General features: G+C 36.5%; 2 protein-coding genes across 2 annotated transcripts; one reads left to right on the forward strand and one right to left on the reverse strand.

The window, feature by feature from the left end:
- Positions 1,351-6,803, forward strand: LOC8080217 (anthranilate synthase alpha subunit 1, chloroplastic). The gene is made up of 11 exons (XM_002463558.2): positions 1,351-1,666; positions 1,786-1,979; positions 2,068-2,257; positions 2,805-2,956; positions 3,418-3,533; positions 3,629-3,875; positions 3,972-4,028; positions 4,587-4,739; positions 5,358-5,438; positions 5,683-5,769; positions 6,386-6,803. Exons 1-11 carry the CDS (start codon positions 1,534-1,536, stop codon positions 6,707-6,709), a joined length of 1,734 nt encoding a protein of 577 aa, XP_002463603.2. The 5' UTR covers positions 1,351-1,533; the 3' UTR covers positions 6,710-6,803.
- LOC8079701 (zinc finger CCCH domain-containing protein 25) lies at positions 9,513-12,174 on the reverse strand. Its single transcript, XM_002466124.2, has 5 exons — positions 11,856-12,174; positions 11,594-11,703; positions 11,280-11,467; positions 10,519-10,677; positions 9,513-10,056 (listed from the first exon to the last, which is right to left on the reverse strand). Exons 1-5 carry the CDS (start codon positions 12,026-12,028, stop codon positions 9,790-9,792), a joined length of 897 nt encoding a protein of 298 aa, XP_002466169.1. The 5' UTR covers positions 12,029-12,174; the 3' UTR covers positions 9,513-9,789.

The raw sequence follows: 13,711 nt of genomic DNA on the forward strand, positions 1-13,711 counted from the left end.
ATTTAAGGTTGCTCTAAATTGCGTGCGCGTAGAAACATTTTTGTTTGTTTGTTTTTTTTTGGTATTTTTCACGATGAAGATTCTCAAGGCCCGTTTAGTTACGGTACCGGCCGTCACATCGAATGTTTCGATACATGCATGAAGTATTAAATATAGACTATTTATGAAACTAAAAACATGACTAGAGAGTAATTTGCGAGACGAATCTTTTAAGCCTAAGTAGTCTATAATTAGTCACTAATTGTTAAATAAAACAAAAATGATACAGTGCTGTTAAACTTTACCAACCCAAACCAAACACCCCCTCAATTGTCCTCTATGGCCTTGTTTAGTTCACCCCAAAAACAAAAAACTTTTCAAGATTCTCATCATATCGAATCTTGCGGTATATGCATATAACATTAAATATAGATGAAAATAAAACTAATTGCTGTATAGTTTGCCTGTAAATCGTGAGACAAATCTTTTAAGCCTAGTTACTATATGATTGGACAATATTTGTCAAATAAAAATGAAAGTGTTATAATGTTAAAATAAAAAAAAATAGATCTGAACAAGGCCTATATATAGGGGTCGCTGGTTCGCTGCTGCTGGTGAAACTATAAGCCAGTCCGTTTATGTATGTTTTTGCCAAACTCATGCGTGGGTGCTGACCGCTTCAAACTTTTAGCCTAGGACTTCACGTGATCGTTTTTTCTTTGTGTTTATTTATAGTGTACCTTATCTCTCCCTCTCTTTCTATATATTAATTGTATATCTCATAGTTATATTTAAAAAACATTATTTACTCAGCAATTCTGCTCATCCGAATTGATTAGGTTTCCTATGTGATACAAACCCGGTTATCTGAATTTAAGTCCTCAATTATCTAACAATAGTTATTTTTTCTTTAGAATTTGTTCTCTGATTACCAGCGCCATTTGCTTATTTGGATTTTTCAATATGAATGTACTAGCCTCAGGTCAAATTGTCGCACCGATTTAGCATGGAGAATATTTTTTATTTAATTAACTATTTGTTGATTTGAATTTCGACATAGCTTCAAGTTGACTTATTCGTCATACGCATTAAAAGAAACATTCTTTGATTGAAAAAAAGATGCTTTGTTGATTCGAATTTTCACCACCAAAAAATGTACCAAAATGCGAGAAAAAGGGGAGAAAAAAACATCCTAATCCGTTTGCTGAACAAAACAGTTGAGAGAAAAACATGCACGTCCATCCATCTAACTCTCTAAGCATGCGAGCAGCTTAAACCTCGTGGACGGGGCGCCACGGCACAACATAATCCGTTGTTGTTCTTTGCCGAAGCACGCAGGTGGCCACGCCGGAAAGCCAGGTGCTGCCTCGACGTGTCCCGCGGCGTCCGCGCACCCTCCCCTCCCCACTCCACTCCGCCCTCGCCCGTCACCCGCGTGCTCCTCCCTCGCGCCCCGCCTGCCCCGCCCCGCAGCTATCTATATCCATTGTTGCTCGTTCCCCTCAACAACCATCGATCGGCACACTTCAGGTTGCTATTATCCTCTAGCAGTCCATGGCCACAACCAGCCTCGCGCTCTCGCTGCGCCTCACGCCGTCGTCGCGGCCGCTCAGCCTCCGTCGTCGGGGGGCCGCCGTCGTCACCTGTCGCGCCACCACCGCCACGTTCCACCAGCTCGATGCCGTCGGTGAGTGCTTGTGCCTCTCGATCTAAGGCTGTTTGTTCCGTATTGAGATTGGGTATGCTACAATTTTGGTTGATTAATGTCGTACGTGGTACCGTCTCATCTCTCGTGCGTGCGCTCAGCGGTGAGGGAGGAGGAGTCCAAGTTCCGGATGGCAGCAGCGGAGGGCTGCAACCTCTTACCGCTCACGAGGTGCATCTTCTCCGATCATCTGACGCCGGTTCTCGCGTACCGGTGCCTCGTCAAGGAGGACGACCGCGAGGCGCCTAGCTTTCTCTTCGAGTCCGTCGAGCAGGGCTCTGAGGGCACCAATGTGGTGAGCAATAGATTCTATCAGTGACACCCGGTCGCCCGACTCTCGGCCTCTAGTGGTCTAGCCGTCTAATCGAACATGTGTTTTGCAGGGGAGGTATAGCGTAGTCGGGGCGCAGCCTGCCATGGAGATCGTGGCCAAGGCTAACCATGTGACAGTGATGGACCATGAGATGAAGTCGAGGAGGGAGCACTTCGTGCCTGATCCAATGAAGATCCCTAGGACAATCATGGAGCAGTGGAACCCACAGATTGCCGACGGCCTCCCTAATGCATTTTGTGGTACCTTTTCCGCTTCATGTTACTCTAGATTTAAAATGAGAATGCTAGCTATGATTTGTGTATCTTAAATTGCTGTCATATTGCCAATTGCCATAGATGATTGATCTATGAACTTCCTTTAAGGTAAAAACATCCTTTGTTGCCTCTTGCTTTACACTAGCATACGTCTACACATTGCTACAAGAGTTCAAAATTTTAAACGGAATAAGGATATGGAAAAATAGTAAGTCAAAATCAACCAAAAAAAATAAATTTTAACTTAGCTTAATAATATAATATTCTAAGCCACACTCAAATAAATAGTGTTTAAAGGACATCATACAGGTCATAGGTAGCTTCATGAGCATATCCCTCTCAGTGACCTCTCCTTGATATGCCCAAGCAGTTTTGTTGCGACATTTGTGTACTTTTCAATAGCTAGAAAGTTGTTTGGTGATATACTAATATTACTTCTCTTCGATAGCTAGAATGCTCTAAAGGGAAAACATGGGAATAGTTCTTTGCTCTGTATCAATTATGGTCACAACATTTTTATGATATTTTGTAGGAGGATGGGTTGGATTCTTCTCATATGATACAGTACGTTATGTTGAAACAAAGAAGCTTCCTTTTAGTAAGGCACCACTTGACGATAGAAACCTTCCTGACATCCATTTAGGCCTCTACAGTGATGTCATTGTGTTTGATCATGTTGAAAAGGTATGTACCATATACATCATCCCTTTATAGGTTTTGGTTGATTTGTTAACATATTTCTCTCTAATTAATTAAAAAATTAAAAATTATTTATATGTCCATAAATTGCATTTATATCGTATAACATTGGACATGATTAGAATTATATCATCAAATGTTTATCGCTCCATTTCTTGTCATGATTGCACTTTTTATAAATTATCCACAACCACATATGGTGATTGACTTTTGATATATTATCACCCTCTTAAATATCAAAGTTTTCCAATCGCTGTATGGTGATTTTTTTACTAATTTTATAACATTATAGACAGGTAAAACTATACCATAGGAACAATGTATTTTTTCAAAGTGTATTTATTTTTTCAATTCTACTTTTGTTTAATATTCATAATAACCACAAATCTGGCAAATTTGAGAGTAAAGATCTTGTTGCTTACAAGTCTAATCTTTATTTGCTATAGAAAACACATGTTATTCATTGGGTGAGAACAGATTGTTATAATTCTATTGATGAAGCATATGAAGATGGAACAACTCGACTTGAAGCTTTGTTATCAAGATTACATTGCCTCAATATGTGAGCTATAAGACTTACATAATTCCTCATTTTCATAAACATCATTTTTTCACTAGTGCTTAATTTTACTAATCAATTATTAATCCTTCTTGTAGCCCAATGCTTTCTTCTGGTTCTATAAAACTTAATGTTGGAAACACTGGGTCAGTAATGCAAAATTCAACGATGTCAAGAGAAGAATATAAAAATATAGTTGTCCAAGCTAAAGAACACATCTTAGCTGGTGACATTTTTCAAGTAGTTCTAAGCCAACGTTTTGAGAGACGAACATTTGCCGACCCCTTTGAAATCTATCGTGCATTGCGCATCGTAAATCCTAGTCCATATATGGCCTATCTACAGGTAACTATAATGCATGTAAAATATATAGTTTTTAACACGTTGGCCAACATATACTAATTGATATACCTGTGATTCATCTCTTATGACATCTCTTAGGCACGAGGTTGTATTCTCGTGGCATCAAGTCCTGAAATTCTTACTCGAGTGCAAAAGGTAATACTAAAATATAAAACATATCTCCATGTTATATTTTTACCCCTATTTTTTAGAAATTGTTTAATATCTATAGTGATGTAGGATGTATAAAATAGTAACATAGTTTATGATTTTTTCAAATATTGAATGAAAACATAGTTGAGATGTGATGTGATAAAATTAGGCATGAATTCAAAACTCTCAAAACTAGATATTTTGGCAACGTTATTAGAGTCAATGTGGTTTCAAATTATATTAACTTTTTATATGCTTATGTTATCATAAAATAATGTTAGTGTTTACTGTACTATCTTAAATATTATAAAAAGAAAAATATTACAGTGAAGTGAATATAATGAACTTTTTTTACTATTATATTTTTTAGAGGACAGTAGTCAATCGACCGCTTGCAACATTATTAGAGTCAATGTAGTTTCAAATTATATTACCTTTTTATATGCTTGTGTTATCATAAAATAATCTTAGTGATTATTGTACTATCTTAAATATTATAAAAAGGAAATATTATGGTGAAGTGAATATAATGAACTTCTTTTTTATTATAATATTTTTTAGAGGACAGTAGTCAATCGACCACTTGCTGGAACCATAAGAAGAGGCAAAACAAAAGCAGAAGATAAAGTTTTAGAACAATTGCTTTTAAGTGATGAAAAGCAGCGTGCTGAACATATTATGCTAATAGATCTTGGCCGAAATGATGTTGGAAAGGTTTATTTTTCTCATTTCTTGTTCATTTTTATTTTTGTTGGCATTCTTTATTTCTAATTCATTAGAATATGTGTCATTGTGTCATTTAAATTTCTTTAATATCTTTTAGTAAGCAATTGAGAATAATATCCATCATTTTGAGAAGCTTCTAAATGATACATGGGCCCATGGCTTTATGTTAATATATAGTCGGCTCTAAAACTAAAGAATTTTAGCATGGTAAACATGTTAAGAAACTGGATAAGGATGCAAATTTCTTTAGAGTAGAGATATTTTATGTCGAATGTTCAAATGGTTGCCACATGCTATGAATCTATCTTTTGTGTACAATTATATTTCAGTTTTATGTTTAAACAAATTTTAGCAACTTTCTATAACAACAAAAATGGATAAATTTTCCATCAGACACATCATTGTTTCTACACTATTGTTAGTGCTACTAATAAATTGCATGCAATATCAATGAGAAGAACTTTTGGTTACGATTTAGATAAGACAAACTCTTATATGTGTCCGTTGTACTATGGTTCAGAAAAAGTTAGTTTGGTAGTTTATTAGTTATTATAGTTAATATATAGCTATCTTGTATCATCTACAATGAACTTGTCGCATATACAGGTGTCTAAACCAGGTTCAGTAAAGGTGGAGAAATTGATGAATATTGAACGATATTCTCATGTCATGCACATCAGCTCTACTGTGAGTTTTTTTTTACAATAATAACAAAATTCAACAATATCAAAATTTTCATGGATGTATTAATTAAACGATTCTCGTCTTTATCATATAATACAAGTTTATCATTAACCACTTATTATGATTGTTTATGTGGTAAGTAGAATACTGATTATATAGTATAAACAAGTTAACATATTTTCATGTTCATGTTTTGTATTATCAATAATTATTTATAAGAGACATGGCTGTTTTTAAATTTATGTAGGTCACTGGAGAGCTACGTGATGATCTTACGTGTTGGGATGCACTACGAGCTGCATTACCAGTTGGAACAGTTAGTGGCGCTCCAAAGGTAACTTATTGAAACAGTAGTGGTAGGCATGCATAACCAAGGAATGAACAAGCATGATTATATCCCTAAATGTTGTTTTGACATTGAACCACTACACATTAGCTGAATGTATGGGTTCGAGTATAGAAATAAAATTCAAACGTCACTTGTGGATATAGGCAATTATATTGCTTTACGTATTGATGCTTAAAATGCAAGGGACTATATCTATTCTAGTGATAAACCAACTCACACATAAAGATAATCATAGGTATCATACTTAATAGGTGTGCAAAATATTACTCATAGGTTTAAAATTTTACCTATTATTAGATAATTTGTTGTGGGCAGCTATTTACTCCATTCATATCTTAGCTGGCATATTGCCATCATTAATAAAAATCTCTGTAATATGACTAAATTGGTGATAAACTTGTTGTAAATTTATGAGTTTTAGAAAACATTAAGAAACTTATAATAATTTAGGGTATATCATTTATATTTTTCATTGCATGACCTTTGACTAAGTGGTGTCTTGTCCTCAAATAATGTTGTTGGCAAATATTTCTTGTTTTTTCCCTATAGGTGTGAAGTTGTCTTGAGTCTGATTATCATGTCATTTTGTGAACCCAACCAGGTGAGAGCAATGGAGTTGATTGATCAGCTAGAAGTGAATATGCGTGGACCGTATAGTGGTGGCTTTGGAGGGATTTCCTTTTGTGGGGATATGGACATTGCACTCGCTCTTCGCACTATCGTCTTCCCCACCACATCTCGATTTGACACCATGTACTCCTACACGGACAAAAAGTCACGGCAAGAGTGGGTCGCTCATCTCCAGGCTGGAGCTGGCATAGTTGCTGATAGTAAACCAGACGACGAGCACCAAGAGTGCCTAAACAAGGCAGCAGGTGCTGCTCGTGCCATTGACCTTGCCGAATCTACATTTCTAGAAGAGTAGCCTAGTGCACCAGCTTAATGATGGAAATGTATCTTTTCATTCTCTGTATAATTAATTATGGATTATGGGTTATATTAAAAAATATACTTAGCTTGAATATAAACTCAATTACAATAAAATTCATAAATCTCTATAACTAAAAATTATGGAGAGGACCCATCTACCACATCTATGGTGAAGCCACAACTCCCCTTTTTACTATGTCATGATAGGCTATCTCATCAACTTAGTACACAAAATGGAGACAATTTTCAAATAATGTCAAAGGGTTACTTTTCAAATATCGTAAATATATTTATAGAACATTAACATCACTAAATACATCATAGAACATCATTAAATATATTATAGAACATCACATCTATTATAGATTACATGTATACTAAGTTAACACCATAAGAAACATCATAGAACATCACATATATATACTACGTAAATATGACATAACACAACATAGAACACTAAATATATACTACATAAACATCGCATATATATAGAAAATAAAAACAAAAATACTAAGAAGAAAAATATAAAAACAAACATGATTAACAAATGATAAAAAGTGCATAGAGCAAATAAAATAAATGAATAATTTAAATAAGGATAAAAAAGATTAAAAGGAATTAAAATAATAAGAATGAAGAAACGTAGAAAACCTAAAAAGAAAAAAGAAAAACAAATAGAAGCAAGGAAGAACAATGAAACTAAAACCAAAAGAAAAAGAAAATAAAAGGTAAAATTAAAACAAGAAAAGAAAATAATAAGGAAAGGAGAGGAAATAAATAAAAAAGAAAGAATATAGACAGAAAAAATAAAATAACAATAAAGAAACATAGAGTATGTGGATTTTAAAACCCGTAACACCGTACGAGCATTAACCTAGTATAAAACAAATGTAATCTTAAGCTATTGTAGTGTGTTAATTTATATTAAAATTGATAGTATAAGACGAACAATCAAGAATGACACGACAAAACATCCAATATTCATGTTCTGTTCTTAATTATTTGACATTCTAGTGTGTGATTTTTCATGTAATCATTTTTTTTTGTGCAAATACAATATACCTTTATTAATTATTCACAAAGCAACTAATGGTCTGAGAAACATGTGAGGACATAAACTTCATTAATGACAAAAATCTATGTAGTTTGCTACTCAGTTGGCTTTTATACATATCACAATCAGCCATGTGTTTTAACCAAAATACCATAATAATTCTCTCATAGTTTCTTATAACCATATTTAAAACATATACATCATTATCATGTAGTAATGTCATATAAAATATTTTACCTAAAAATTGTTGTAAAAGTAAACATTTTATTTATATTTCAAAGAATGTATTTTCTTATTTCAAATAACCTTCTAGAAGACTAATGTGAGGTTAAGATTTAGAGGTGGCAATATAAGTTTATGTTAAAGTAATACTTTTGAAAGTTCAAAAAAATACTTTTGAAAAAGATAAGTTATTCTAAATACTTTTCTATTAAATGTGGGAAGAATTAGGACAAGAAGATGTGTTGACGATCTAAGAACTTCACTTAAGATGTCTATAGCCTTAAATATTGCTCGACCTAACAAAACTTACATACATTTAATATATGAGCAAAATAATAGACTTCTAGTAGTCTATTATCTGTGTGGTCACTGGTCAATCCATGTCCTTCGCTGACCATTGCACTAACACCATCTGTTAGCTATGATGTTGTTGATTGCATAGCTTGGTGCGAGTAATTGCGCAAGTTAATTTGCCTAAGGCCATCCTCAATGGGAGTTTCATGACACAGTTTCTAACACATCTATATTTTAGAAACAGTGCATAGGAGCTTTATGGGGATAAAACTCTCTCTACTCCCATAAAACTCTTATCATCTTTCTCTTCATTAATGTAGCGCCACATCAGCATATTTAATGTGCATGAAACTCTAATGAAACTCTATTGAGACTAGCCTAAGTCGGACTATGCACTATCCAATCGGTGTTGTTCAAGTTAATTATCACTGCTAGTCCTTGGAATGCACTGAGCACACCCCACCATCACAATTTCAAGGGATGAATGGTCGCAAGGCGTACAAAATTATGATAACCTACTCTGTTAGGAGAGAAAAATACTATTCCATGTCTGAAATAATGGGAATGATTTTGGTTGACAAGCTCAAGTGAACACAGTTAACAACGCAAAAGTACTTGACACAAAAATAGTTTACATGCACAACACAAAAATAAAATATTTGTCAAGAGCAGATCGTTGCACCGCATTATACACTCGCACTTTACATAATCAAGGTAGCAAGACGATGGTCATGCCCGTCCCGTGTATCCAAATTAGCCACCATCTCTGGTTGCAATAATGGGAACAACAATGTGAGAACTATAAACATCCGGATAGTGTGATACTTTTATTTCATTCCACTTTTCAGTCATATTTTTTTTTACACTTATGTGGAACCCACCTTTCATATGGATATTGAGGGAGATATATTAGGGTATCGCTACAACATCTCCTCCAATAAACCTAGAAAGTAATATTAGACTACCCTAATATTATCTTATTGAGAGAGTTATATTTGGGGACTGCTGGAGATGCTCTTAGGCTGGGGAGGGGATTGAGAACAAACGAACAAGGCCAAAGGTGGAAGTGGAACCTGCCTACTTTAGTGAGCCTTGTCACATGCCTTGAGCATACAAACCAAGTAGCAAAAATGTTAACTTCTGGATATTCATTTTCATTGCCCATCAGCACGGAGCCGGCAGAGCGCGCCCACCATCCTAGTTGAACATTAACTAGTAAACAACTACCTTGGCAAAAACCACACAATTGGCATTAACACAATCTAGTCAAATGGTTTCAGCTATGTTAACTAAAAATGGTCCCAACCAGGGGGGGAAATACCAGATGTAATCAAATGGAGGCTTATAAAAAAAATACTTATCTGAATGAAGCAGCAGACGAAGACGACTACATTCAAATATCAAAAATTAACAGCACTGGTTGTATTGTAAGTAAAGAGTACAAACATCTATTCCCAAGGTCTCCTGCACCATTTGTCCTCTTTGTAAACACTTCTTTCATGGCATCACTCTCTGCCATACCTTGACCGCTTGCGGTCATCATATTCCGCATCATATTTGCGTCTTTCTGATTTTTCTTCCCTTCCTCTATCAGATCTGTCATCGTTCCTCTGCCTCTCACCTCGTAATCTCTCAGGTGAATTGTCACGCCTGTATCTGTCCCGATCTTCTGCTCTTCTATCATCATGCCTACTCCTAGATTCTCGGTCTCCATAGCGCTCTGATCTCGATGGTTCACCATCCCTGGAACTCTGACGATTGTTTACATTTCTCTGAAAGCATAATTCGCAACCATCAGAATAGGATGGCAACATGATTACTCTATACTCACAGAAAAAGGTTACTGATAAGCTACAAGCTTAATTATACGATACATATTTCCACCAAATAAAAGTAGAACCAAAGGGATCACCAGATGTTCATTAGGATTAAAAATTTCCACAGTCAAAGAAGCATATGCACATGTGAATGACTAACAGAAACTATATCACAAATGCGCATTATTTTTATTCATAAGAAAAAAATCTTGCTTTGCATTTGTCTAAAGGCTTGCAACTTGCAATTACGAGTTTGTAGCATATCTAGAAACAAGGAAACATGGGGTATACTTGCACGAAACACTTTGTTAGATTGACATGATAGACGATACCCATTTTCTAGCTAGTCAAGTATTGGTTTGTAAACTGTGCATTCCCAGTGAATAATCCTAGAACCAAGGGCATCCATTGACCTACCTGCTCATCATGCGAAAATTTGCAGGATGCTCCACGGTTGCACTCCCCTTTCTGGAAAGCATAGCACATGCCTCGGCTCTTTGGTACATCACTGTGTTTGTCATGCTCCCATCGTGCACCGCTATCCTCTTTAGAACCCCAACCGGTGTTTGCATTTCTCTAAATAATAATCCACAAACATCAGAATGTCACCAAACCAATAACAATAACAAACAAATATGTTGCTGCGCAAAAATGATTAGAATCGCTATACATAGAAAGTAGAAAAATGAATTTAGAAAATTAAGCACAGGCAATGATCTTTCAGGGCCTGTATGGATACGAAGCAATTGAACCCAAACAAATCTAAAAAGTTTTCCACGGTGACACCTACCACCCCACCCCCAGAATCACGAGGGCATTTTGCACAAGCTACAAGCAACAGAATCCCACAACAGTGCAAAAGAATCTCACAAATGCAAATACGGGTTTCACCCTGATTAGGCCATTCAGTGATTCAACTGGAGTACAGGTTAAGCCATGTCAATACAAAGGCCTAGCACATTGAAGCTTATGTTGCTTCCACCAATCACGAGAAACATTGGTAAACTTCATTAAACATTGGTTGTGAGATGACAGGATACCCATCACCCCTCAGCGACCAAACTGATTGACAACTGATATATTGCTTCTCAAAGATATTTCAGGCATTGGTTTGCTTACTGGCATTCCCAATGGATAATCACATAACAGTTTTATCGATGCATTCACAGCACACTGACCTGCTCATCATGTGAATATCTGCAGGAAGCCCCCCGGTTGCACTCGCCTTTCTGAAAAGCGTAGCAGACTCCACGGGCCTCCCTCTTCTTCTGCTGCTCCTCCTCATCTTCCTCCTCCTTCTTCTTGTACTTGCTCACATGGTCAACCCTTATGATCCTCCCAAGAACTTTAGCTCCATTCAAATTGTCTTTACCATGCGAAGTTAGGCAAACAAGAACAATTATTAATTAGGGCTCGAGCATATAATTAACTGAAACTGAATACAGAAGCGACCAAAGATAAAGTGGGAAATATGGGCGAAAAGGATGCTTACCAACAGCAAGAATTGTGCTTCTCTGGTCCTCGTACGCGAGGAACGCGAACCCCTTGGATTTTCCGGTGCCTTTGTCGCGCACGAGGTTCACGTCGACCACCTCACCGTACCTGCCAAAGGGGAAGACAGGGGAGTCGTCAGATCTCCCTGCCGGTATTCATTCCAAGGAGAGGGGAAGGAAGGAGGGAGGGAGGGAGGGAGGGAGGGAGGGAGGGGAGGAAAGGAAGGCGTGAAGTGGAGGAGGTGAGGGTTTGCGGCTCACTGCGCGAAGATGGCGAGGAGGTCGCCCTCGGTGAGGTCGAAGGGGACGCCTCCGACGTAGACGTAGGCGGAGTCCTTGAACTTGGCGTGCCACGAAGCGTCCTCGCCGATGCCCAGGAGCGCCTCCTTCTGGTTGATAACCTGCGTCCGCTTCACCTGCGTGAGGGGATTCATCGCCGCCGCTCCGGCCGCCGGCGCCGGCTACTCGAACGGCGATGGATTTGGGAGACGAAGAGGAGCCGGGTCGGTGTTTGGGGTCGAACGGGCTTTTGGATTTCGCTAGACCTGATCAAAGAAGGGTCGGGCCAGGAAAACCGTGCCCCCCGGCCCGCGGCCCACCCTGGCGGGCTGAAAATTCAAGTCTGGACGGCTGGACCTGCCCTGGAGATTTTCTGGATCGGGTCGAGCCTCCTCCCTCAAGCCTTGTTTAGTTTCCAAAAAATTTCAAGATTCTCCGTCACATCGAATCTTGCGGCGCATGCATGAAGTATTAAATTTAGACGAAAGCAAAAACTAATTACACAGTTTGCCTGTAAATCATGAGATAAATCTTTTAACCCTAATTAGTTTATGATTGGACAATATTTGCCACAAACAAACAAAAGTGCTACAGTACCCAAAACCCAAAATTTTTGCCAACTAAACAAGGTCAGTCTCAAATTAAATTAGGCCTTGTTTAGTTCGCAAAAATTTTCAAGATTTTCCGTCACATCGAATCTTTGGTCGCATGCATAAAGCATTAAATATAGATGAAAATAAAAACTAATTACACAGTTTACCTGTAATTTGTGAGATGAATCTTTTGAGCCTAGTTACTCCTTGTTTAGACAATGTTTGTCAAATAAAAACGAAAGTGCTACAGTAGCCAAAAATGGAAATTTTTGCCAACTAAACAAGGCCTTACTACTAGCTTCTAAAATTATCCTAAATCAAATAATTTTTAATTTGACAATGTGCAAAAAAGCATCAATACTTACGACACTGAATTAGTTTTACTAGATTCACCATGAAATATATATGTTATAACTTTTTTATATGAAATTGATTTATTTTAAGATAGCGATAGTATTTTTTTGGTACATCACGTTTTCTCAATACAAAAAGTCTATCTCATCTCTTCATCAACTCTCTATCTCTCTCTCAATTGGTAACCCGAATATTTAGACTCCTCTAATTTTTTATGTTCGATTTGTCCGTAAACGGTTTTGACACATGTGACACCACAAGAGAGAGAATAAAACTTTTGTGATAATTCATAAGTCAGCTAGACTTTACCAAAAAAAATATAGAATAGTCTTTAACAAAATTATCTATTTTTTTTTTAAAAAAATATGTATTTAAAATCACTAAAATCTGATTGACTCTTTGAGTTTTGAATCAAAGTGTTTTTAATATTTTTGGTAGATTAAAACAAGTTTTCTATAATTTTTAGATTATATCATATTTTAGTATTTTTAAATGCATAGAATATTTGAAGTTTGTGCATCACATGCATAATCTATATCCATAGATCTTATATTTTCAAAAATAATAGATTAGTACTTAGCACATGCGATTATATATTTATTCAACATATTCACATCATTCAACAATATCATTTGCTAACATATATTTAGCTGCTCACATCATCCACTATCATGTATTATGATACTTCTCTCTCTCTCTCTCTCATTGTTATAGTCGAACTTATGGCCAATCCATATCTCTGGTTCACTAGAGGTTACAGTCCATCCATTTGGTGGTAAACTCCAACAAACCTCAACAAAACTAGCACAACAAGTCCAAATGACTTAGGGCATCCATAATAGATGTTGATTTCGATAGTGACATGGAGCGATTTTGAAATGGCCTATAATT

Source organism: Sorghum bicolor, chromosome 1, assembly GCF_000003195.3.
Source record: "Sorghum bicolor cultivar BTx623 chromosome 1, Sorghum_bicolor_NCBIv3, whole genome shotgun sequence".
Lineage (NCBI taxonomy): Eukaryota > Viridiplantae > Streptophyta > Magnoliopsida > Poales > Poaceae > Sorghum > Sorghum bicolor.

Coding starts and splice junctions, on each gene's coding strand:
- LOC8080217 (XM_002463558.2), top strand. CDS start 1,534: ATGGCCACAACCAGCCTCGCGCTCTCGCTGCGCCTCACGCCGTCGTCG. Junction 4,029..4,586: donor TTCTTACTCGAGTGCAAAAG/GTAATACTAAAA, acceptor AATATTTTTTAG/AGGACAGTAGTCAATCGACC. Junction 5,439..5,682: donor TCATGCACATCAGCTCTACT/GTGAGTTTTTTT, acceptor AAATTTATGTAG/GTCACTGGAGAGCTACGTGA.
- LOC8079701 (XM_002466124.2), bottom strand. CDS start 12,028: ATGAATCCCCTCACGCAGGTGAAGCGGACGCAGGTTATCAACCAGAAG. Junction 11,704..11,855: donor CTCCTCGCCATCTTCGCGCA/GTGAGCCGCAAA, acceptor CCCCTTTGGCAG/GTACGGTGAGGTGGTCGACG. Junction 10,678..11,279: donor GATATTCACATGATGAGCAG/GTCAGTGTGCTG, acceptor ATTATTATTTAG/AGAAATGCAAACACCGGTTG.